At 48.6% G+C, this 25,037-nt stretch overlaps 1 protein-coding gene across 1 annotated transcript in view; it reads right to left on the minus strand.

Moving 5' to 3' along the window:
- Positions 1–25,037, minus strand: part of Sdk1 (sidekick cell adhesion molecule 1) — a 1,012,579-nt gene that overhangs the window by 19,320 nt on the left and 968,222 nt on the right. Inside the window, exons 39-43 of the mRNA XM_052168081.1 lie at positions 22,608–22,769; positions 19,974–20,099; positions 7,747–7,911; positions 4,943–5,080; positions 1,375–1,495 (exon numbers count right to left, since the gene is read on the minus strand). Of these exons, the coding sequence (XP_052024041.1) occupies positions 1,375–1,495; positions 4,943–5,080; positions 7,747–7,911; positions 19,974–20,099; positions 22,608–22,769 (712 nt within the window). The remainder of the gene's footprint in view (positions 1–1,374; positions 1,496–4,942; positions 5,081–7,746; positions 7,912–19,973; positions 20,100–22,607; positions 22,770–25,037) is intronic.

The following is a 25,037-nucleotide window of genomic DNA, read 5'->3' on the forward strand; positions in this document are numbered from 1 at the left end:
GCTAGGCTTCAGTGTCCTTTAATGATTCAAGTCTCTGAGTGGTGGAGGACAAAGTGTCATGAGGCACAATCTTGTCGCTGAGGTCCTTGGCCTGCCTGTGTCTCTGACAGTGTGTGAGCCCCATTGTCTTCAGTGAGAAGCAGATTCGTATTGAAACTGGCCCTGTGAGAAGCCACGCCTTTAGCACTGGAAAGCCCCACAGACCATTACTAGGGGAAGGCACTCTCCTGTGTCTGTATAAAGGTGCTCATATGTGTGATGGTAGGCACACGTGTGTGTATGTGTGTGTTCATGTGTGTGAATACAGTTCTGCACACGCTAGGGCATGTATGTGGAGGTCAGAGGACAACTTCTGGTGCTGGCCCTGGCCTTCCCCCTTGTTTGTTACAGTCACTGTTGGCTGCTGGCCCGTGAGCTTTTGGGGATTCTCCTGTCTCTGTCTCTCACCTCTTCAGAGAGGTGCTGGAGTTACAGACTCTCGATGCTTATATGGTTTCTGGGGATTTGAACTCAGGTCTGTATGCATATGCAGAGAGCATGTTACATCCTGAACCATCTCTCTCATCCGGGCCTTTGTTTTCTTTTCCTATTTTTTTTTTTTTTTTTGAAACAGGGCCCTACTTGCCTGGAACTCTCCGAGTAGACTAGGCTAGCTGGCTAGCAGGCTCCGGGAATCCTCTCAGCATTACACACATGTGCCTGGTCTCTCCTTCTGGGTTCCAGAGAGTGGATTCAGGTTCTTATTCTTTTTCAGCAAGCATCTCCCCAGCCCTGCTTTGTATATTTGAGGTGGAGTCCCAGAATGCTTCTGGTCAAAAGCCAGGTAGAGGACACCTTCTAATTTCAATTTGGGGCACTTACTTCCTGCTAAAGCTGGCAGGGGGCAACCAGCCAGGAGCTTTGTGGGTGTGAGGGGGGTGGAGGTGGGGGGTAAGGGTCACACCTGTCTTCACCTCCAACCACATCTGGAAGGGCTGTCTGTGTCACTGAGGGACAACTTGGAAAGCAGGGAGTAGTGACAATTACAAAACATCTTCCATCTAGGACACAGGTCAAGTTTGCCAATGTCTGTGATGAACTGGAAAGTCCCTGACCCAAGGAGAGACTTGGAAAGCCCAGAGGATGTCATTTTCCTTGGCCATGGCTCCTTCATGAGGCCCTGCTCCCCTCCCGCATCTCTGCAGAAGTTCTGGAGACTTTTCTAATCCGTTTGCAGTCTGAACCCCTCGATGCAGCACTCCCTGGTGGCTTAGAGCAGGCTCCTCGGTGAGCTGTGCGTGGAAATGTTACTCTGCGAAATTTGTTTAGCGGTTCCTGTGGGTGGGAAGCACACACCCGGCACCCAGCCCTCAGCGGCTCAGCACGGCCTCCTACCTGGTTCCGTTCTTTTTCGAGAAGGTGCTCTTGACATTGAGATGGCGGCTGCTGAGTTCCAAGGCGGCGAACCCTCCGTTATCCAGGGTCACTGTCTCCTCCATGTTGGAGATGCCCTTACCTAGAGCCGGTAGGGAAAGCCAGCATAGTCTTAGACATGAGTAGCTGCAGTGACAAAGGGTGGGTCAGTCAACACCGTGAGCTCCTGAGTTCTTGTCATACGTGACCCCCAGAACCACACCTTAGTGGGCACCAGCCTTAGTGGGAGAGGCAGTGGCTGGGTTGAGATAGCGATATTAGCATTTCAGTGTTTATCTTGCCTGGTGCCAAAATGCCAGTCTCCTTGCCAATACTGTATGAAATTGTGTTCAGAATGTATACCCTCATTAGAAACTGGGGAAGTCAAATGTTTCACAAGTAACGAAATTAAAAAAGGACTCACAATCATGTAATGAAATTGGAAATCAAAAAACATGGTAATATGGGTAAGATAGGAAAAGAAAGGGCTTCCTTTAGAAGGTGATAGACGCCCTAAAGGACAGTGGTGGCGGTTGCGTGTACCCCTGCAATAACTGCTAAATTACGGGCTGTTTTTGTTGTCTTTTGGTTTGTTTGTTTTTTGAGACAGGGGTTCTCTCTGTAGCCCTGGCTGTTCTGGAACTTGCTCTATAGACCAGGCTGGCCTCGAACTCAGAGCTCTGCCTGCCTCTCTGGTGTGTGTCCTTGCTGCCCAGACTGAACTGTAGACTTTAAAATAAATCTACAAAAGTGTGTCTGTGAGGGTTAAACTTTAAAATACATTTATTTATTGGTCATCTAGTGTGCTCCTGTGTCGGGGTGTGTACGTCACAGCCCCTGTGTGGAGGTCAGAGGACAGCTTTCACAAGTTGAGTCTCCTCCCCCCATGCAGGTCCTGGGAACTGAACTTGGGTCTTTGGGCTCGGCAGCAGGTGTCTTTATCTGCTGGGCTACCTCTCCAGCCCTATGTGATGGTCAATTTTGATTGGCAATTTATTGGAATTCGGAATCACTCAAGAGATAACCCCCTGGTCATGTCTGTGGAGAGTTTTCTGGAGTATGCTGCTAAGTTCCACATAGCACTGGGGTTATAGACTCGGGTAGTACCAGGCCCTAGACGTCATGTGGGTGTTGGGGACTTGAACTCAGATCTTTATGTTTGTGCGGCAAACACTCTTACTCACTGAGCCATCTCCCTCGCCACCACGGGGGAAGTTTGCACTAGTGCATGTGCTCCGTGCTCAGACTCTGCTGAGAGATTCTTTGAGGGTGAGGATTTTATGAGGTATGTTCTCAACTGTCCTGCAGCCCCTAGGATGGTGTCTCACACATGCCCTGGCCCACGACATAGTAAGGTACATGTCCTTACTGAGGAGGTGCCCTGTGATGAACACCCTGCACCTTCCACATAGCTGGAGGCTGAGACGGAAAAGCCCATAGACCCGGTGCAGTAAATGGATGCTAAGTCTGCCTCTGCTTGGGCGTGTGACTTGATGGGCGCCGGGCAGGTAGAACAAGGCTGGCGAGCTCTCGGCAGGAGTCAGCGAAGGACACGAAAAGTCCCCTTGTGTCCTCTGGGTCACAAGCCCCACCCTTAGGCTTTAATTATGATATTAAATTAATACCCTAGGGGGAGGCCGGGTATTGGAAGCTGAAGGTCTGATGTGTCTTTTCTAGTCTGTTTTCCAGATGGAAGAGGAGAAAGAAAGAGAGAGAGAGAGAGAGAGAGAGAGAGACTTTATGCTGCTCTGTAACCACATTAACTCACTAAAATGACATGTCATTCATACACTGTAAATCCCAGGGGAATAAAATCTGATTTACGGACACTTGTTAGAAGTGAATTTACACAGCAAAGAAAAAGAATAAACCCTTTCTATTCAGGGATGGATTCCTAACGTCCTGGCAATTTAGGCACTCCATCTTATTAACCTCCCCCCTGCCCCCCCCGCCCCCTCCTGGCAGGAGGATCTGCTGTCCTGACGCTGGGAAGGCAGCCCTGCTCCCCTGAGCCCCAGGAACCCACCTGTCAGTACTTCCTCAGCTCTGGGATTACGAGCTCTTAGCATCAAGCCCAGCTTTTTCTGTGCGACTGCTAGGGATCTGGCGCTGGCCCTGTGTTTACACGGTCAGTTCTTTACCAGCCGAGCCACCTCCCCAGTCCCTGTCCTGTTCTCAGGCTCAGCCATAGCTGTGTTGACTGCCCCTAGGTGAGGACTGGGGGAGTGGGAGCCACGTTATGGTGAGTTCCGCGGCTTTTAAAACCCGAGGACAACAAAGAGCATCACCCTGAAGTGTTGGGAGCCATGTATTCTCTTCTCCACGGCCACCTCCTCTGCACAGGCGCGGAGCGCATGCGCAGCTATAAGGCTGACTCTTACACCATCCCTCTGGGCTCCTCTCCCACAGCATTTGCCTCCAAGAGCCATGCCTCCACTTTGCCTTCTCCTGTCCTCCATATCTAAGAAGCCACACCACATGAGCGTTCCCGTGGCTGGCTCCACCCATCCCATACATGTTTATTTCCCTAATGATGGTGAAGATGAGCAGCCCAGCAGCACGCATGTGCTGTTGGAGCGCCAGCTCATGCTGAGCATGGAACTCTGTGGACAGCAAGGCGGCAGATCCTTGAAGGAGTCGGAGCTGGAAGAGGGTCTGCAGACGGACTGGAAAGTGTGGTCCAGGCTCAGGTACACAAGAAAGACCATGCCACAGGGATGTTTCCATCCCATTAGTGAGCTACCAAATACCCGAGGTGGGTCCCAGCTCATTCCTATGGTCAGAGGGGCTGGGACCAGACACAGCCTTTCTAGTCCTGCTTAAAATGAGCACCTAAGAGCAATAGAGCATGGGGAGGAAGATCGGGGAGCCCAGCAACTCCAATGCCATGGCGAAGACACGTGGCTAATATGAGGGGAAGAAACTGCAGGCTGCAGCTTCTCTTTTGCTTTGCTAGTGCTTAGGATGCAGCTTAAGGATTCTGGTACATTAGGTGAGCATTCTCCCACTGAGCCACGCCTCAGCCCCTCCCTGGGGGATTCTAGGCAGGGGCTCTACCACTGAGCCACGCCCCAAGCCCCTCACTGGGGGATTCTAGGCAGGGGCTCTACCACTGAGCCACGCCCCCTGCCCCTCCCTGGGGAATTCTAGGCAGGGGCTCTACCACTGAGCCACGCCCCAAGCCCCTCACTGGTGGATTCTAGGCAGGGGCTCTACCACTGAGCCACACCCCAGCCCCTCCCTGGGGGATTCTAGGCAGGGGCTCTACCACTGAGCCATGTCCCAAGCCCCTCACTGGTGGATTCTAGGCAGGGGCTCTACCACTGAGCCACGCCCCACGCCCCTCACTGGTGGATTCTAGGCAGGGGCTCTACCACTGAGCCACACCCCAGCCCCTCACTGAGGGGTTGTGGCCGGGTGCCATTGAGGTTCTTATTTCCCTGATATGTGTGCACTGTTAAAGGAGAGGCCGGCAGATTCAGCAGAGTAACCAAATGCCAGCCCTCACGTCCAAATGCCAGGTCACCATGGGAAGGGACAGATGTCACACCTGTGCCGCAGTTCTTATACTTCTTGCTTTGCCCATGCAGGACCAGCACGAAGACCACCAAGAGGACAAGGAGGAGGCTGGAGAGCGCCATCAGCAGCAGGAACCACCACTCTTCATAGAACGGGGCTTCAGCTTGCGCTGTGGAAAAGACCACATAGCATGAGGCTCAACAGCAGCTCCACACTGCATCTCCCTGGCACACCTCGGTAGGGGAGAAGAAAGTTGTCATGGCTGCCTCGCTTCAGCAGATGCTTTTCCGGGACCTCCATAAGCTCCATAACAGGTCTGGGAATCCACCCTTAGGACTTCTTCTGTCTTCTCTATAGAGTCAAGCTCGAGGAATCTGTGATGGTTAACTTTCAGCTTGGTGGGTATCTAGAATCGCCTAGGAGACAAGTCTCAGCTGTAAGAAGTTATCGCATTGGTCAGGTAATCAGACATGGGCAGAAGACCCATCTTAACTGTGGGCAGCATTATTCCCTGGCTGGGGTCCTAGATTTCATGTGGTGGTTTGATTCAAAATGGCCCCCATAAGCTCACAGAGAGTGGCACTATTAGGAGGTATGGTCTAGTGGGAAGAAGTGTGTCACTGGGGTTTGAGCTCTCTGATGCCGAAGCAAGGCCTGCTGTCTCCTTCTGCTGCTTGGGAACTAGATTTAGAACATTCTTCTACTTCTCCATCACCAGGTCTGCCTGCACGCTGCCATGCTTCCCGCCATGATGATAATGGACTGAATCTCTGAACCTGTAAGCCAGCCCCGATTAAATGTTGTCCTTTCTAAGAGTTGCCTTGGTCATGGTGTCTCTTCACAGCAATGGAAACCCTAACTCAGATAGTATCTACAAGAGGAAAGGCCGCAGCGTGTGCATTCAGTACTTTCTGCTTCCGGTTGTCAGTGTGACATGACCAGCTACCTCAAGCTCCCACCTCCTTAACTTCCCTACCTTGATAAACTGTGCCCTGACGTGGGAACCACAGCAAATAATTTACCCTCAAGTTGCTTTTGTCAGGGAATTTATTGTGTCATAGCAGCTGGAAGAGAAGCTAAGACAGGACGGATGTAGGATGTACAGCCAGCAGACCATCCTCTCCCACCCCTGCCCTCGCCCTACAAACTCCACGCCTCCTCTAACCTTACCTGCTTAGAGACACTGACTTAATGCGTGACCCTGCCTCAGCCTTCTCTCAAGGGACTCTGTGTACTTGGCTTTGCTACACGTGATGGTCTCACCATGGCAACCTCGTCCACAGCCTCCTGATCATTCTCTACCATTCTAACTCCTCACATCCGTCCTTTGACATCTGCCCAGATGGAAGTATTGTATCCAACCCACCCCAACCAATGGTTCCCATTGGTGACCAACAAGGTAATGGTTGAGCCTTCAAGCTCTCTGGACTTGACACGTGTAGCTGTCCTCAGATGCTCACTGGGCATTACCTGTTGGCCTCCTCTAATGATCCAGAAGCCTCTCAAGTCTGGGGCTGTGTGTTATTTATTTTATGTCCCCAGAAGAACTAAGCTAGACAACAGGCTTTGTGTTTAAACCTGCCTTTGAGACATCCCCTCGGAAAAGTTGTGTGTAAAAGCTGCTTTGGCAAAGGGTGCACGTCTTCCTTCCTGTTTATTCTGTTCTGTTCACTAAGAGGAAAATGGGAAAATCTTCTCTGCAGGTGCTGGACAACCCTAGGGCCTCACTCCTGCCCGCCAGGGGTGTCCCTGTGGGGGGCTGGTTAAATGGCACCGAGGGTCCTGAATGATGAGTGTCTTGCAGGCAGAGCCGGGGTCTGCCAGCAGCTGCCAAAACCTGCAGAGAACACATCCACCTTTGCATTAAGTGTCTCACTGGTGGATGACGAATGAGTGCATGCTGGGAATAAAGGGGAAATTGGCTTTGGATAATGGTGCACTGCAGGGTGTCTCAGGCAATGACAGTGTTTTGAATCCAAAGGATGTAAGTGGGGTGTCTGGCTGTGCATTCAATATCCCCATATAGCAAGTCCCGTGACTCTCAAGATGGCTACCTATGAGTGTTGGCCCGTTCTGCTGCTTGGCAGGGAAGAGGGGCCTCAGTTTTCCTGAGGGGATTTTGCATCTCAGGGTATGGGTGCTGATGCAAGGCCAGTGGGTGACTGTGGCTGGCATTTCTGAAGGATGTCATGAACTGACTACAGTCTAGATGGCAGCCACTGCTGGCTTGATGCTGCAGGATCTCAGAGTGTTTGTGGATGGTGTGCCATAATAGAGATGAGGTGTACTCCACTTGCGGTTTGCTATGTACAGTTCAAGGCTACACGGGCAATGAAGCTGCTTCTTAGCAGTTTCTCCTTTTTCGTGTGTGTGTGTGTATGCACACGCACACATGTGTAGGCCAGGGGTCAACCTCAGGTGTCATCCCCAGAAACTCACCCACCTCCTTTTAGACCACTGCAGATCTCCAATGAGAACCCAGTCATCTCTCCTCTGTCTCTGCAGACTGGGAAGAGACGGCAAGTGCATGCTGCCATGCCTGGATTTTTATGCGAGTCCTGACACAGCCTGACATTGAGATCTCACCGTCTTGGTTTGGGGTCCTTGCCAGTGGCTCGGTGTCTGAGGTTTGGCTGGAGGAAGGCAGTCCCAGGGAAGAGTTTCATAGTGAGGAGGGTCTATACCGTGCTCCCTACTCCGATCTGATCTGCAGCACTTCCTCCACCCAGTCTCTCAGCACCTGCCCTCCCCTCTCACAGATGGATGGGTGCTGCCACCATATGTTTCCATCTTATGGAGAAAGGACAGCACCCCTAAATTTCCTGAAGGACTTACCTGACACTGCAATGGAAGGGCGGCTGGGCTCCCCAAAGCCTGCCTGGTTCACAGCCACTACCCGGAACTCATAGGTCACCCCTTGCCGCAACTTGTCCAGGCCCACGGTGTATGATGTAGCACTCCTGGGAATGTCCTTTGCAAACATGTCCCATAAGCCTTCATCTGCAAGAGAGATCAGAGATGGGGCAGAGGTCAGGGCAACTTGTCTTGAGATGAGCTGTTGCAGGATATTTGGTCACTCTGTGAACCCCAAAATTGTGGTTTTTACTGAAAATGCCTGTTTTTAGTTGTGGTGTGGCTCAGCCCTTATCACACACCTTTAATCTCTCTGGTTGGAATGCAGACATGCCCTTATTCACACCTTTAATCCCAAAAAATGAAGGTAAAGTTGGTTTGTTGATGGAAGCACCCATGTTTGAGTGGCAGACAAAGTGATCAATCAGAGAAAGATCTGACAGAATAGGATACACCCAACTCTCACGAGCAGAGAGGAAAGGAAGCTACTTAAGAGAGCAGCACAGAGAGAAAAGGAAGAAAAGAGGCAGTTTTACTATGAAAGTTTCACAGAGACAGGTTAGAGAGAGAACAAGCTAGACACAGGTGAAGACAGAACGAGCCAGAGAACGAGAAGGAGCCAGAGGATTAGACTAGATTGCCAGAGTTAATTTTAGGTCAGGCAGAGCAATTCAGTCAGAGGCTGAGAGAGAAGAAGCCAGATTGAAGCAGTCAGCTAGAGAGGACTGTTAGCCAGAACAGCTGAGTTGAACCAGCCAACCACGGCTTTGAAAGAACTAGGAAGGGGTGAGCTCATTTAGCAGTAAGTCTCAGACTTACTGACAACACTCTAGGCCTAGATTAGATTGTATGGAGGCTGGAAGCTTCCAGGACTAGGTTAGCGGACAGAGGCAGTAAGCCCCCGAGATGACAATTACATCAGGCGAATAAAAGTTATTACCGTGAGCCCCAGGCACCTGCCTGGCTGGCCAGCTCACAGCTGCCTGTGACAGGGCATCTGAGGGCAATCTCAGAGACTGGAGAGAGCCTCGGGTAGAACAGAGGTATGTCTCTGTCATCAGCAAATGTCCCAGAGTAGCTAGCTGGGCATTATGATCTCTTTGTTATTACATTTATTTATGTAGGGGCATAGACATGCCACAGTATACTATGGGCCTCGAAGGACAACTTGCAGGATTCAATTCTCCTTGTACCGTGTGAGTTCTGACACCAAAATCAGGTCATTAGGCCTGACTGAGCCATCTCACTATTTCAGAGCGGCATTTTCTTATCTCCCCCACTTCTCCTTATCATATTGGATCTAGGTCCTCCTGGCTCCCTTCTGCGTTCCATACACACCCCACTGCTGACCCTTTTGATCTCATCCTTGATCTGCGAGTAGCCAGGAGCTAGCAGGTCACCAGCTAAGGTTGCACCCATTAAGGGTTCCAACGCTGTTCTCATTGGAAACAAAATGCAGCCAGTGGCTGGAGAGGGTGGTTTAAGGCATGGCTTCCTTCGCCTCTGTCATCACCGTGGCGGCACATGATGTTCCCCATGCATTGTGGACGGAATGGACATGTGGAGTGGCTGAGTGTTGGATTATGTGAAAGACACAGGTTAGTGACAGCATTGTTAGAACTTCATGCTGTCTGCTGGGGATTAGACCCTGGTTCTGCCTGGAGGGCCACCTCCCAAATGAAAATAGTTTATCAATGCCAAGTGTCCTGAGCCCCCGCAGGGTCCAGCCTGCCGTAAATGCAGAGATTTGTTCCTACCACACAACTGCTGAGGATTGAACCCAGTGGAGCTTCACAGCTGAGCCAATCCCCCAGTCTGCACTGAAGGTGTCTAGGCAGGTGTTCTACCGCTGAGCTATGCCCCAAGCTCATGTTGTTAGTCAATGGTGCTAAAAGCAGGATGCATTTGGTTTTTAAAGAGGTTTGTATTCTGGACAGTTGCTTGCAAATCCAGCAATGCTATTCGCAGTGCTGAAAGGTGTAGAATACCCACGTGGCCCAAGGACAGACAAACGGCTAAACACACAATGGAATGTTATTCCAGTTTCAAAATGGAGGGATCCTGACACTGTGAATGGACACTGAGGACAAGATGCCACTGGAGTCATCCTGTCACAAAGGCCACACACTGCACTATTTTGCTTAGATGAGGTCACCAGGGTTGTTCAAATGCTGGAGACGGAATGTAGAACGGGAGGTCCCAGGGACCGGAACCCAACGCTAACAGAGCCTGGGTTTCCAAGTTGGAAGGCAGATGGTAGCAATGGACCCGGAGTATCGTGGAGTTACTCAGTGCTATGGTTAAATAAGGTTAATGTGAGGCTAGGGAGACAGCTCAGGGTGAAGCACTGGCTGCGTCAGTGTGGGGACCTGGGCTCCGTTCCCGGCACCCACTAAGAAGCTGGATGTGGAAGCACACATGTGTTGTCTCCGGCCAGGGGACGGAGAGACAGGAGGATTCTTCGTGCTCGATGGCGAGTCAGCCTGGCCTAATAGGTGAACTCCAGACTAGGGAGAGACACTGTGGAAAGTCACTGAGAAATGACACTCAAGGTTGCCCTCTGACCTCCACAGGGACAGACAGACAGACAGACAGACAGGCGAGACACAGACACACATGCATGCATGCTCATGTTAAGGGGGTGACTTTTATGCACAGTTTTCCATAGTAGGTTAAATGCTAAGTTTATGTAAATTCTGATATTTAGGAAAACAAGAATAAGATCCAAGCCAGAAAATGTTATGTAGAGAAGAAGAGAGAGGTGAACGGTTTTGATCCCAAAGCACCAACAAACAGAGGAAAGAAAATGCAGGTTACAACCAATGAAACTGGTTGGGATAGCACACACCTGTAATCCCAGCACTTGGGTGGTGGAGGAAGCGGGAAGATCAGAAGTTCAAGTCACTTAGAACTTTACAGCAAGTTCTAAGACAGCCTGGGCTACATAAAGCCATGTCTCAACAATGACAACAAACAAAAACCAAAACCATAAAGCACTGTGGCTGAAGAGTCTAACTACACAACCTTAGTGGTCTTGTCATTGGCTGTGTGACCTTAGGCAGAGCACTCAACTTCTCTGAGCCTTGTTTGTCATATGGCAAAGACAAAGGTACGTACAGTGTAGACCTGCCTTGAGGATTCAATATGTTTTTATTTCTAAAGTGCTTAGCACACCGCTTCACACGCAGTCAGTGCAACATGAGGGATTGCAAATAAAATATAAATTACTCCCCAAGGAGGCTGTTGCCAAAAGGTGGGCACAAGTCTAAATTGTTCCTATGATGTAGAAATTCTTCCCAAGTTCAATTTCCTCTTATAGGCAAAGGTACGTGGGACTTGAAGAAGCAGGTGACCTGGGAGGAAAAGCCCACGGATTATACATGTGCACGCGCGTGCTGTTTTTACAGCCCCAGGGTGATGGAGAGCGGAGGTTCCCCCCACCGCCTTTGCAGAGGCTGCACTCGGATGGATTAGCCCAATGGTAAACAGGAGACTGCCAGCGTGTGAGCCTGTGTTTGCGCAGGGTTTAGACTTTGCCCTGGTGAAGCCCTGATAGTCACAGGTTAATGAATTCGGTGAAACTGATCATTTTAAAGGCATCAGCAGAGAGAAGAGCCTCGAGATTCACTCCTACATATTAACAAGAGACCTGTCAGGGGTGGCAATGTTACAACAGCAAATTGTAGCATAGGTGGTCCCTCCTCCTACCCAAAATAAAGGCTTATATGCATAGAATGGGCACCAGTGTGTGTGTGCACGCATACACACACACACACACACACATACACACACACACACATACATACACACACACACACAAACACACACACACACGCGCGCGCGCCTGCACACACATGCACATAGACACAAACACACACATTTTTAAAGATTTATTTTGATTTATATGTATGCATGAGTAGTTTATGTGAGTGTATGTCCTGCATGTGCAGATGCCTTTGGTGACCAGAAGAGGGCATTGGATCCCCTGGAGCTGGAGTTATTGCCAATTGTAAGCCTGAAATAGATGCTGGGAATCAAACACAAATCTTTAAGAGTAGCAAGCTATCTTAACCACTGAGACACCCCTCCAGCCCTAGCTTATATTTCCTAGGTGAATTTTGCTTAAAAAAACAGCCTAGGGTCATAGAGCATTAAAGACCCGTGGTCTGCAGAGCCCTGGAACCCCTCTGCTGCCCCCTGTTTTACCTACAAATATTCAGGACCCACTCTTCTGCCCTTCAGCGGGTCAGGAAAGTCTCTGCTCTCACAGGCTATGTACAGTCCATGGACAGCATGAAGAGAGAAGGCAAGAACATGCCCCACCCAACTCCAACCCACATTCCAGGAAGGGACAGCGGCTCTGTGGGTGGCTTACAGAACACGTGCTCAGTGTTTGTGGCGAGCTCTCTGTGTCCTCTGCACCCATGGTTCCCTAATGTTCTGCTGTTACTGGGGACAAACACCCACTCCCCTGCTTCTGTCGTCACCCAAAGACTATATTTGACTTTAAGAGCTCTGTCATAGCTCCAGGAACTCTGTGCGTGTTTTATAAAAACATTTTAAAATATTGATATAGGACCTCAACACTGAGTGATTTATTCAGCCATCTACTTATATGCAAAAAAAACGGGGGAGGGTGGTGTGGCGCCAAGATAATTTCCCTCCAAATTAACAGAAGAGAATGTTTGCATTTTTTATTTTGCTTAATTCTGCCTTCGAAAATTAGCATATCATACTTGGATTATAACTCACTGCGCTATTTATCCATACCAATATTTACATGGTGATCACCAGTGGGTTAAAAAAAAAAAAAAACCTTGGCAGCTGTGAGAGCGGCCACTGTTTCCCAACTGTGGGTTGTTTTTCTCATTTTTATTATGCCGCTAAATATCTCAATAAATCAGTGATGGAGAAAATACCTCCACAAATTTGTGAGAAAAATAACATTACAGAACTATTAACAATAATGAGATTTGTGCGACTGATTCTCCTTGTCCCGGGAAGATCCCCAGTGCCTGGCCTTCCATCTCAGTCAGAACAGGAGAGGACAGAATGGCTGTGTTTATCACAAGAGAACCATGGGCTTTATTGCAGGTGACCCACCTGTCACCACGATGAGAAACAGGTGACATGTCTTACACACAAGTCCAGGTCTCCACTGGCTGATCCTGGAGGGTGGATCTGAGAGTGTGAATTCCTGGATGACAGGTCTCCTGGGTGATGGGTCCCCTGGGTGACAGGCCTATTGTATAGCTGGTCCCCTGAGTGACTGACTTGTCTCCTGGGTGACTGCTCAGTCAGTGCCCCAAGTGACTGGTCTCTGGGTGACAGATCCCCTAGGTGACCGGTCTCTCAGATGATTCCTAGACAGTTAACACATGTCAGATTCACCTCCTGCCTGGTCCCCTGTTCCTCTGATAGCATCACAAGATAACCGTGGGTGACCTTTTGGTTTCTGGTAACTGGTTCGAAGGATAAATTGACCCCTGAGTGATTGACTGATCCCCTAGGTGATTGATCTCTGCATGACTGGTCCTCAAATGTCTGGTCTCTGGATGAATCCTCAGGTGACTGACCCCTGGATACTCCTCCCTTCTCTGATTGACTCCTCCTTGACTGATCGCAGGTAACCAATTCCTAGATTATCAATCTTATTTCTTAGTACACTGTCAGAGAAAGTCCACCTGGAGGTCTTAAGAAAGCAGCAAGGAAGCACCAGGATAGAAACTGCGAACGTTCCCAAGGAAGCCTCGCTGTCGCCACAGACCTAACATCTCACAAAGAGTGGAACTGCGGAGTTCAGCTCTCTGCATGGGTGTTCCTTAGAGAACACAGACTCTGTGATCTTCCTCCTCCATGAGGTGCTGTTCACCCTTGGAGAGGAGAACGGAGGCCTTCAAATCCGAAGGCTCTTCTGGTACAAACACAGCTGCTGTCAAAGGCTATGCTTGTTTCTAGAGGATGGAATGAATCAGCGTTAGCTCTCCATGCCTGCATCTCCCCAGCCCCAGTGTAGGAGATGCATTTGTTCATATGCTATCCCATCTTTTCTGAACCAAGGCGGCCCAATGCAGCATGACCAAGGGGCCTTCGCTGGATATATCCCTACAACACCCAAGCATAAGCGCTGTAGGTATCAGGGCAGACGGCATGCCAATACAAAAGTTTGATTTCACGGCCAATTAAACAGGGTCTCCATGCTGAATGAAACTGTCACTCACCACTAAGTCATGGAGCCAGCAGCCCGATCGGCAGCCTGCAGTGCTGAGGGAGTGGACGCTTGGTGGTTGCTTATTTCTTAAGTGTTGCCTTTTCTATCTGTATGAATGGTCAAGCTAGGAGGCGAGGCTTACACAACAGGCTAAATACAGCTGCTAATAAAAATGCCTTTTGTCTGGCCCTTGCCCAATGTAGCAGACAGCACTCGGTGTGTGCCTCAAGGCAGGGATGGCTAGTGAAGGAGACTGATCCAGGAAAGGAGGATGCCCATGCATTTGGGGTGGGGTGGGGAGGAGAGAGACATGAGGCAGAGCCCTAGCTTCGCTGGACCATCTCCAACCTTCAAAGAATATGATTTTTATCTATCTATCTATCTATCTATCTATCTATCTATCTATCTATCTATGTATTATGTATGTATCTATGTATCTATGTATCTATCTATGTATCTATGTATCTATGTATCTATGTATGTATCTATGTATGTATGTATCTATGTATCTATGTATGTATGTATGTATGTATGTATGTATGTATGTATCTATCTATCTATCTATCTATCGTGTATGCACATGATGTGTGTGCACGTGTGCATGTGCACATATCATTTCTCAGGTACTGTCCCCTTGGCTTTAGAGGCAGGATCTCTCAGTGGCTTGCTGCCTTATTATTTTATTTTACTTCTCTGTATTGAGCATAGGTTGTAGGAATCAAACTCTGGACCTCATGCTTGTAATGGCAAGCACTTTATCAACTGAGCCATCTCCCCAGCTTGGAACTAGTTTATTTCTGAAGCTGGGTCTGCCTATCTAGGTAGCCGAGGCTGTTCTAAAATTCACCATCCTCCTGCCTCACCCTTTGGAATGCTGGGAAGACAGGTTTGCCACTGTGCCCAGCTGGGAACTATTGATTTTCTTCTTTGTTCTGTTAAAATTCACCCCACCAAGAACTGAAAGTCACAGTGAATGGGGAAGGATTTGGGGTGCACCCAGGAGGGCTGAGGGTGGACAGGCCCCGCCCCTTGCATGCAGGCTAAGGTATCATCTGTGAGAACAGCAATACAATGTCTGCCTGCCTTGGGTGCGCCCTAAATATATATTTCATGGCCGCTTTGGAGAGGAAAGTATATTTATAGTGCCTTTAGTGCCATTCCAGTGTATTGTGTAAATATGTAAATTAAGCTCTGAGAGCTACACAGCAAAATGCCTTGGAATAATTTTCGTGAATAAATCATTCGAGTCTGCCCACCACATAGTTGCTTTCCAGATGCCTTTTGCGACACAATTCCAGGGGAGACTCGCTCGAAATTTAGAGAAATGAACCAGCTGGTCAGCCATCCTGGCGGCGCTTGATGGCCGTGTCCTCCAGCTACGCTCAGGGATCACCCTCTCTGGAATAAGAGGCTCTGTGATTTAGCCTGATGCTACTGCCATTAGCTGCTGCTGGGCGGAGCAGTCATGGGCTCCTCAGCAAAGTCCTCAGGGGTGAAGACGGGGACAGGGACAGATGGGGGCAGGCAGGGATGTGGCCAGGCCAGAACACATCAGGCTGAACAGACCATCTGGGCCCTGGGACACCTAAGTGTCTCTGTCCCCCTGGATGGCAGGCGGACAGGGCTGTGCATAAATAAACCAGCGCTCTGCCCGGAGAAGGCCTTGCCAGGGAGCGTCAGTGGAGAAAATGAGAAGATACAGTGTTTAATGGCTTGTGTAATGGGGCCTGAAACAGATGACAGCTGAGATCCAGAGGCCCCTGGGTCCCAGCAAGGTGTTTAAATATTGACGGTCTATAAAAGTTCGCATGCCGCTGTGAGCTGGGGCTGGCCTGTGTGGCAAAGGGGATGGGACATCTTGCTGTGTTAGTTTTGCAGTGAAAGGCCCTGGCCCAGCAGCCCACCATGGTCAGGTAGCAGCATCCACAGGGGACATGGATGGCAATTATCTCCCAGTGTAGGTGGCAAACTGAACACAGAGTCACTGCAGAGAGCCAGTTGGCTGTCCTTGGTCCTTGGGGTCATGGTGAGGACCAAATGATCACAGAAGAACCTAGAACCTTCACTGACTTGAGGACTCTTGTCTCCAGAGCTCATCAATGCCTTGTTCCTTGGCTATCATCTAATCCAGCAAGGTGAAGCCAAAGGTTTTTCCTTTTTCCTTCCTTCCTTCCTTCCTTCCTTCCTTCCTTCCTTCCTTCCTTCCTTCCTTCCTTTTCTCCCTCCTTTCTCTCTTCCTTTGTGTATTTTCATTCTCTGACAATTTCACCTCTTACAGCATCTTGCCCACTGATTCAGGAAGAAGTTTTAAAAAGTATGTTTGTATTAAGTGTGAGTGTGTGCGTGCGTGCGTGTGTGTGTGTGTGTGTGTGTGTGTGTGAGTGTGTGTGTGTGTGTATTTGTGTGTGTGCATGCGTGCATGTGCGTGTATGTATGTGTGTGTTCGTGTGTGCGTGCGTGCGTGCGTGCGTGTGTGTGTGTGTGTGTGTGTGTGTGTAGTACAGGTATGTCCATACAGGCACGCACACATAGCACTGTATGCATGTGCATGTGTGCATGTTGTGGAACATGTATGCAGGTCAGAAGATAACCTCAGCTCCCTCTTCATCTGAAACAAGATCTTGTTTTCTGACATTAGGCCAGTCATAGCCAGCTCGTGAGCTTTTGGGGACTTTCTGTCACCACCTCCCGGCTCACTGTGCGAGCACCAGGTTACAGATGTCTCGCTGTGTGCACAGTTCAGGTAGGCTCTAAGGCTGTGTAATCCTGAGACCCTATACAGTTCCTCATATTGTGGTGAACCCCAACTGTAAAATAATTTCATTGCTACTTCATGACTGTAATTTTGCCATTGTTATGAATTGCAGTGTAAATACCTGTGCTGTCTGGTGGTCTTAAGTGATCACTGTGAATGAATGCATCGTTGACCCTGAAAGGGTCATGACCCACAGGTTGAGAACCTATCTGCTCTAAAGATTTAGATTCAGGTCCTCACACTCGTGCATCAGGTGTTCTACTTACTAGGCAATCTCACCAGGCTACCTTTCCAGTCTATTTTTCCATAGATGTTTCCAGAACACACATCTAACTTATAACCACCCGGAAGCAACATGGGAGGAAGGAAGGAAGGATGTGACATCAGGGCTCCTCCCCCTATGGGCTCACAGCCTCCTTAAATACCAGACCAAAATGGCTCCTAACACAAAAACCCATCTGGCACAGGGAAAGAAGCCCCTTCCTGAAGCCTTCCCGGTGCTTTACTGTGTTGATGTTCAGGTGTTCCTTGTGAGCCTGTGACCATCTGAAGTCCATGGTGACACTGCCTAGTATTCTCCATGTTTGGTGACTGCCCTTAACCCAGAGCTCCCAGTGGTAATACCCAACTCAAGCCATCAGAAACTAATTTTTCAATAACATCCACAGATCATCATCGAAATGAAATGGAATGTGCACGCACAGTAGGTATGAATGTGGATTAGTTCTGCCATTGAGGAGAACAGGAAAGAGGGTTTTCAAAAATCTAAAAGCAAAACTGTAGATGATCTAGCTGTCTGGTGCTGGGTATACAGCCAAAGAAAATGAGGTTATCACATTAACTATAGATGCCTTTGTCACCTAAGGGAGGAAGCCATCCTAGATGTCTGCCAGGGGATGAATGGAAGAAGGAAGTGTGCATACTCAATGGAGCATGACTTAGCTATAAAGAAGAATCCAGTTCTGTCACTTGTACCAAAATGTATGGAGCTGGAGGAGACCATGTTAAGATACCTAGACACGGAAATACAAGTATTCGCACTCTGTCTCAAATGTGGGGACCAACACAGAAATATAATATGGAGGCAGAACACTGGTTATTAAGGATCACTACTTACTACTTAGTAAGGATGGTTGGTTGTGGCACTGTGGTTGGCATATAATCTGCCTCCCAGAGCTTACATGCCGAATGTTTGGGGAACTATTTTAGAGGTAGACCTAGCTCGAGGCAGTAGGCCACCGCAGGTGGGTCCGTGTCCCAGGCCCCTTCTTGTCTCTCTGTCTGCTTCCTGTCTACCATGAAATAAATGGCTCCCCTCTACCACACTCTCCTGGTACCACATACAGCCAAATGTGTGAGACCAAGTGACCACAGAGCTAATCCTCCGAACTGTGAGCTAAGACAACTCTTCCTTCCTTAAGTTCCCCAGGTCAGGTAATGCATGCAGAAAAAAAAAAACCACACCGTCGGCTGGGAGGAGGAGCAGATGGGAGAGAGCTTACGTAGCATGCAAGAAGTCCTGGGTTCCAGCCACCACATACAACTCGGCATGATGTACACCTATGATCCCAGCACTCTGGAGGTGGGGGCAGGAGGATCACTCTTGGCTACACAGAGAGTTCAAAGCCAACCTGAGTTGCATGGGACACTCCCAAAAAAATCATGCTGAATCCCATTAATATGCAATTAATACTTCTTTTAAAATGAGCAAGAGAGGGCTGGAATGATAACCAGGAGGTAAGAACACTGGCTGTTCTTGCATAGTAGCTAGGTTTGATTCTCAGCACCTAACTGGGGCTCCAGTTCTAGGGGAACCAATGCTCTCTTCTTACCTCCTCAGGCATTCGGCACACATGTGGTGCACAGACATATACACAAGCAAAACACCTGTACACATTAATACAAAATAAAATGATTTCTTAAAAAGTGAGCAAGACAGGAAAAAAGGTCAGAAGGAAGGAGTAGGGCAGGAATAGTTCTGTGTGTGCATGTGTGTGTAGGTACATGCAGGTGCATGTGTGTGTGCTCATGTATGCATGTATGTGCATGTGTATGCATATGTGTGTGGGTTCATGTGTGTGTGGAAGTGCATGTGGGTACATGTGTATGTGCATATGTGTATATACGTGTGTTTATGTGTGTATGTACAGGTGCATATGTGTATGAGTGTGTGGGTATGCATGCATGCATGCATATGCAATGGTGGGTACACGTGTGTGTATGCATGTGTGTGTGCATGTGTGTATGTGTGTGGGTGTATGCGGGTGCATGTGTATGTGTGTGGGTTCATGTGTATGTATGCACCCATGATGTACACCTATGATCTCAGCACTCTGGAGGTGGAGCCAGGAGGTGCATGTGCAAGGGTGTGTGTACATGTGTGTATGTATGCATAGGTGTGCATGTGAGCACATGTGAGTGGGTGCGTGGTATATGTACCTGTGTGTGGCTGTTTACAGTCCCATGCACACACACACAGACCAGAGAAGGATATCTGGTACCCTGTTCTTCCTTTTCTGCCTTATTCTCTTGAGACAGGATCTCCCACTGAGCCTGCAGTGAGGCTGGCAGTCAGCAATCCCCACTGATTCTCCTGTCTCCACCTCCCACAGCACTGAAGGTACAGGTACAGGTGCACACACAGCCACGCCCTGCTTCTGATGTGGTGCTACAGATCTGAACTCAGGTCCTGATGCTTGCACAGCAAGTCTCCTCACTCACTCATAAGCCCTCTCCCCAGCCCAGGAATGGATCTCAGTCCTGGTTTTCAGAAGCGAGAGGCCCAGCAGTTGATGTGTCGTTTTCTCTATTAATAAGGACGTTTGTAATTATCCGAAGTGCGCAAGGCTCTTTCCACAGGCCGCCAGCATTAGACCCCTGAGACGAGTCCCTGAGACACTTCTAGATCTTCCTGATGAGCTGAAATGTCTTCGAGTGTCCTTCGCCTCTCGTCTACCCTTTCCTGAGAGTGACAATTATCATCTTTCGGAGTGTCACGCGGCTAAGGCATCAGAAATTGAATGCCCGAGAGGTTAACAGCACAGCTGTGGTTACCAGGCACTTAGAAGGGGAACAAGAAATGAGTCTCCTCTTCCACACACGCCCCCTACCTCAGCCCTGCTAAGGAAATGCAGGGACGGGAGGCGTCATGGGCCAACTACCTTCAGTGTGACCAAGGTAGCACCATGTGGGCAGGGTCTGGTTCTGTGTCCAGCCAGGACTACACGACCCCATGGCTCCTACCTGATGGCCTGGCTTCTACGACGTAGCCTGTAGTAGGCGTGTTCCCAGCGTTTCCCTCTGTCCACTGAAGGGTCAGCTCAGAGGCAGATTTGGTGACGAGGACATTTCTTGGAGAGCCTGGGGACCCTATGAGATAAAAAGGGCAAAGAGAGTAGATATTGGTTTTGAGGGGACAGGGGACCCCTCAGTGGTGACAGAAGTGTTGAATTTATTAAAGAGTTTTAATTACCTACCCCCTCTCTTTCTCTGTCTATGACGTGTGTGTGTGTGTGTGTGTGTGTATGTGCATATGCACACATGTGTGCACTGGTGCAGAGGAGAGAAGAGGACATCAGAGCTCTTAGATCAGCAGTTCTCAATCTGTGGGTCACAATTTCTTTGGGGGTCCCATACTAGATATCACACATATGAGATATTTACATTATGATTCATAACAGTAGCAAAACTACAGTTATGAAGTAGCAACAAATAGTGTTATGGTTGGAGGTCACCACACATGAGGAACTGTTTTAAAGGGTGGCAGGATCAGGACGGTTGAGAACCACTGCCTTAAATTCACTGTTACAGCTGGGAACTGAACCTGAGTCGTCTGCAAGGGCAAGCGGCACTCTTGACCCCTGAGCCATCTCTCTAGCCCAGGACTGTGTTTGAGACAGGGTCTTGATACACAGGCAAGGTTGGCCCTAACCTTGTCATCTTCCCTTCTCCAAAGTGCTGGGATTACAGGCATGTGGCACCCTGTTCCTTCCCTCATTCTTCCTCTGGTTTGGTATGAGGAGTGAGGGGTCGGTGCACTCTGAGAATGTAGGCTCCAGAGGGAGAGATTCAGAAAGGCCGGCCACACCACTGTCAGTGCTGGGACAGAGCAATTGCAAGGTACTCAGGAAGATGCTAAGCGCAGTTAGTATTATCTACCTGCAAGATCTCAAAGTCTCTGTCTTGTCTGTGCTTACAGTCAGCTCTGGTTTTTACAGTCTTGATAAGGAAAAGGTTTTGAACGATGCAGATAGGATGCGGGAATTTGAGAGACGTGGTGGTGAATCTCAGAACGTGGTGCAGGGTATGCCCATGTATATGTGTATGTATGTTGGCATATAGAAGAAAAGTTTCAAATCCCCAGTGAAGTTCAAAATTGGTTCATGAAAAAGAATTTAATTATGTTTAAAAATCTGGGCTGGTGAGATGGCGGGGTCACTGAAGTCCTGCTTCCCAAGCGTGAGGCCCTGGGTTGGGCTCCCGGCACCCATGTCAGAGCTTAGTTCCACTGTGCACACCTTCCGTCCTAGCACACAGAGTGCTGCTGGGCACTGGAGCGTTCTCGGAGCTCACTGGCCACCTTGTCCGGTCATGAGCACAGGGTTCATCGAGAGACCTTGTCTCCAAAATCAGGCGAAAGAGTGACTGGGAATGCTGCCTGACATGGCCTTGTGGCATCTACAGGCACACGCTGTGCTTGTAGACAGCAGTGCACATGTACATCACACACAGGAATTACACACATGCATATGTACACACAGAATTCAAAGAAAAGGAGTTGGTCCTGGGTGTGGACCTGTTATTCTTGTACAGGAGACGCAGGCAAAGGAGAGTCCTCTGGACTCACTGACTAGTCTAGGTAAATTGGCAAGTAATTTGCCAGGATCAGTAAGAGACCCCTTCTCAAAAAAAAAGGTGGAGGACAAGGGAGGAAGACATCCAGTGTCAACCGTTGCTTCCACAGGTATACACACACATACATGCACATGTACACATGCACACATATACACGCATACACACATGAGCACACATATATACATGCATACACACATGAACACATGTGCACATGTATATACACATATACATGTATACACACATGAACACACACACACACACACACACACACACACACCAAAACCAAACAGGAGGTAAGCAGAGGACAGACAGAGACAATGTAGGCCAAAAGGTGCCCAGTGCTGTTCTTCAAACAGTAGTCTGCCTCCTGGTCGATGGAGCAGACTGAAGGGCTACTAAGGTGGAGCAGCCCTCCCTTATGACTAGAACACTAGAAGCTTCTTATTTGTTTTGCTTCAAAAATGTGATCCATAGCTGTACATGGTGATGTATGCCTGTCATCCTAGTACTTGGGAAATTAGGCAGGAAGATTCTCTGGAGTTTGAGGCCAGTCTGGGCTACACATGAAGATTTTATATATTAAAAAGTTTTGCAATTTTCATTTATTTTTTTCTTAAGGTATTTTTGTTTGTTTTAGCTAGAAAAAAAAAAAACAAATCTACATGCTTAACACCAAGAACTTGCTTCTGAGTATGTAACAAGTGTACTCATAGAAGCTCATGTTCTCTGTAGTCTGCTTTAAACGTTTTAAACGTTTTGGAGACAGGCTCTTATATAGCCCAGGCTGGCCCCAAGCTCTGCAGTGAGGCTGGCTTTGAACCCCTGTGCCTCCTGCCTCCACCTTCTGAGTGCTGGGATTACAGGTGTGCACTGCGGTGCCTGGCTTACAAAATGTTTTTGGAAACTTCTGAGGCCTTTTCTGGCTGCTAGAGCCCAAAAGTTTGAGAATGCCCCTAAATCCCCAGCCCACAAGGCAGGTGAGAAATACGAGACTCAGCTCGGTCATCAGTTCAGCCCACTTACCCTCGGCTGGCCCTGCAGTAACATTGGCCTGGAGCTCCGGCCCGTAGGCGATGGTCCGCGCCTGGACACGGAAGAAATAGGTCACTCCCTTGGTGAGGTCCCGCACCTTCAGCCAGCGTTGCCAGTTCCCTTTCACGTCCACGGTCACCACCTTGCTCACGCCTGAAATGGCCACAGAAGCACAGGGAAGAGGAGGCTGAGCTTGCAGAAGCAGCTGAGTGTGCCTGATCTGTAGCGATGGAAAGGGCGACAGCCCGGCAGCTCACTGAAGGAGCATTGCTTACAATTAGGAGGGCTCTAAACGGTGAACCGGCCAATTTTCATCCCAGATAAGTGTAATTAGGGTTTAAGCTTGATAAGTGACTCTGTCGGAGAAACCACCAAGCCTGTGACAGTCACAAAGGGAATAGCTTAGGCCCCGCTGAGGGCAGTGCACGAGAGGGGAAGTACCCAGGAAGGGCTCCCAGACCGTTTCCTGGAGACCACCCTCTTCCCGCTCTGCTTGCAGCTATTGCAGAATCCTGCAGCACTTGCAGAGGATAACTGTATGCCTCCTGAGTTAGTCGGTATGGAAGGCAGGGTATGGGAGAGGCTAGATTCAAAACCTTTCAACGCTGAGCTTTCCCGAATGGCAGGTCTGGAGCCTGACCCAGCTGACATGCGATGACTTGCAAGCCTCAGACAGCTTTTGGGAACATCACCCAGGTAAGATGGTGTTGAATCCATGCCTCTGGGTATTGGCCCTTAGTTCAGAGAATGAGGACCACACAAGACAACATTTCTGTATAGAAATATACAGACAAACCCATAGTATTCCATTAAGAACTGGAGTTCCTTTATTCATGGATGTGTTTCAGACACCTGATTTTTTTTCTGGAGACTGAGGATATATGTAAGGGAGTGTATATAGGCACAGCTACACAATAGATACACATGATTTCCCCATAGACCCAGAGTTAATCTGTCCTTTCGTGGTACAACGCTGGCACTCTCTGTGTATTATTTTGCAACAACTATCGAGCCTTTACTAAGTAAAATAAGGTTGAGATAAATATGAGCATTGTGCAATAACAGTGACAATCCATCTGACCACCAAGACAGCCAGAGTAGCTAATGAGATGGTAAGATACTGCATGGATACACTGAATAAACTTCACTCTGTTACTGAGATGGCTACTAATGTAAGGGTAAGATCCACTGCATGGATACACTGAACAAACTTCACTCTGTTACTGAGATGGCTACTGAGTGACTAGCAGGAGGGTCCATTGAACAAACTTCAGTCTGGTTACTGAGATAGCTACTGAGTAACTAGAGAGGGTAGTATATACAGCATGGATATGCTGGGAAACTATCTTTTATTGAGATAGCTAATGTGAGGATATTGCATTGGGCATGAATATGCTAAACAATTGACCTGGTGACCGAGACAGCCACTGAGTGGCTAACGGGAGGACAGCATAGACAGCACTGATACTCTGAACAAAGCGACAATTCACATCTTGGTCAAGATGTGGGAGGATGGAGGGAGAATTAGTTGCTCTACTTGGGATTGTGCATACTATAAAGCTTATAGATGGTTTAGTTCCCAATTTAATAGTTTTTGAATTGTGGCTGGTTTCTGGTAAATGATACTACAAAGAAAGAATCAAAGAATAATGACCATTGCTGCATGATTAGGCAGTGAGATTTAACATTTAGTGGAAAGAATAAACACTCAAAATTACATAAATATGCATCTCCCCAGAGGGCAAGTGAGGTTCTGTTTCCATAGGTTTGAAAAGAATACAATGTTTGTTTGTTTGTTTTGGTTTTTTGAGACAGGGTTTCTCTGTGTATTCCTGGCTATCCTGGAACTCATTCTATAGACCAGGCTAGCCACGTTAGGCAAGCTCTCAGCTGCGGGACCTCTCTGAGTGCTCATTCATCTCTGCTAGGCACATCTGAGATGACATGTCTGCCAGGTCAGCAGATGTGTGTCCTTGGAGTGTTGATACACTGCATGGATACGCTGAACAAACTTCAGAATGATTATTGAGATGGCTAACGGGGGATGGTGCATCCTGCCTAGTATCTCTGCCCACAGCCTGCCCTCAGTATGAAGGAAGCATAGTGGAGTCTGAACCCGCTAATACCACATGGGCTTGCAGAGGAACCAAAGCGCCATCTTATTCAGAATGATCCGTTGTTCCAGGCCATCAGAGCATGGATCTGTAGTCCCCAGGTCTCCAAAAAGCCTCTTAGCTGGTTCATTATGTTCATATTATGTCTTTAAGACAAGTTCGTGTCAGCTGAATTATTGCCTTCTGAATTATTTCAGGGTGATTTAAATAACTTCTGTTTGATTCTCCTCATGGGAGGTGAGGTCTGTAGAAAAATGTGTTCAATTCTGCCTACAGAGCTGGACCCTACCATCATACATGCTGATAA

This window comes from Apodemus sylvaticus, chromosome 22 (assembly GCF_947179515.1).
Source record: "Apodemus sylvaticus chromosome 22, mApoSyl1.1, whole genome shotgun sequence".
Taxonomy (NCBI): Eukaryota; Metazoa; Chordata; class Mammalia; order Rodentia; family Muridae; genus Apodemus; species Apodemus sylvaticus.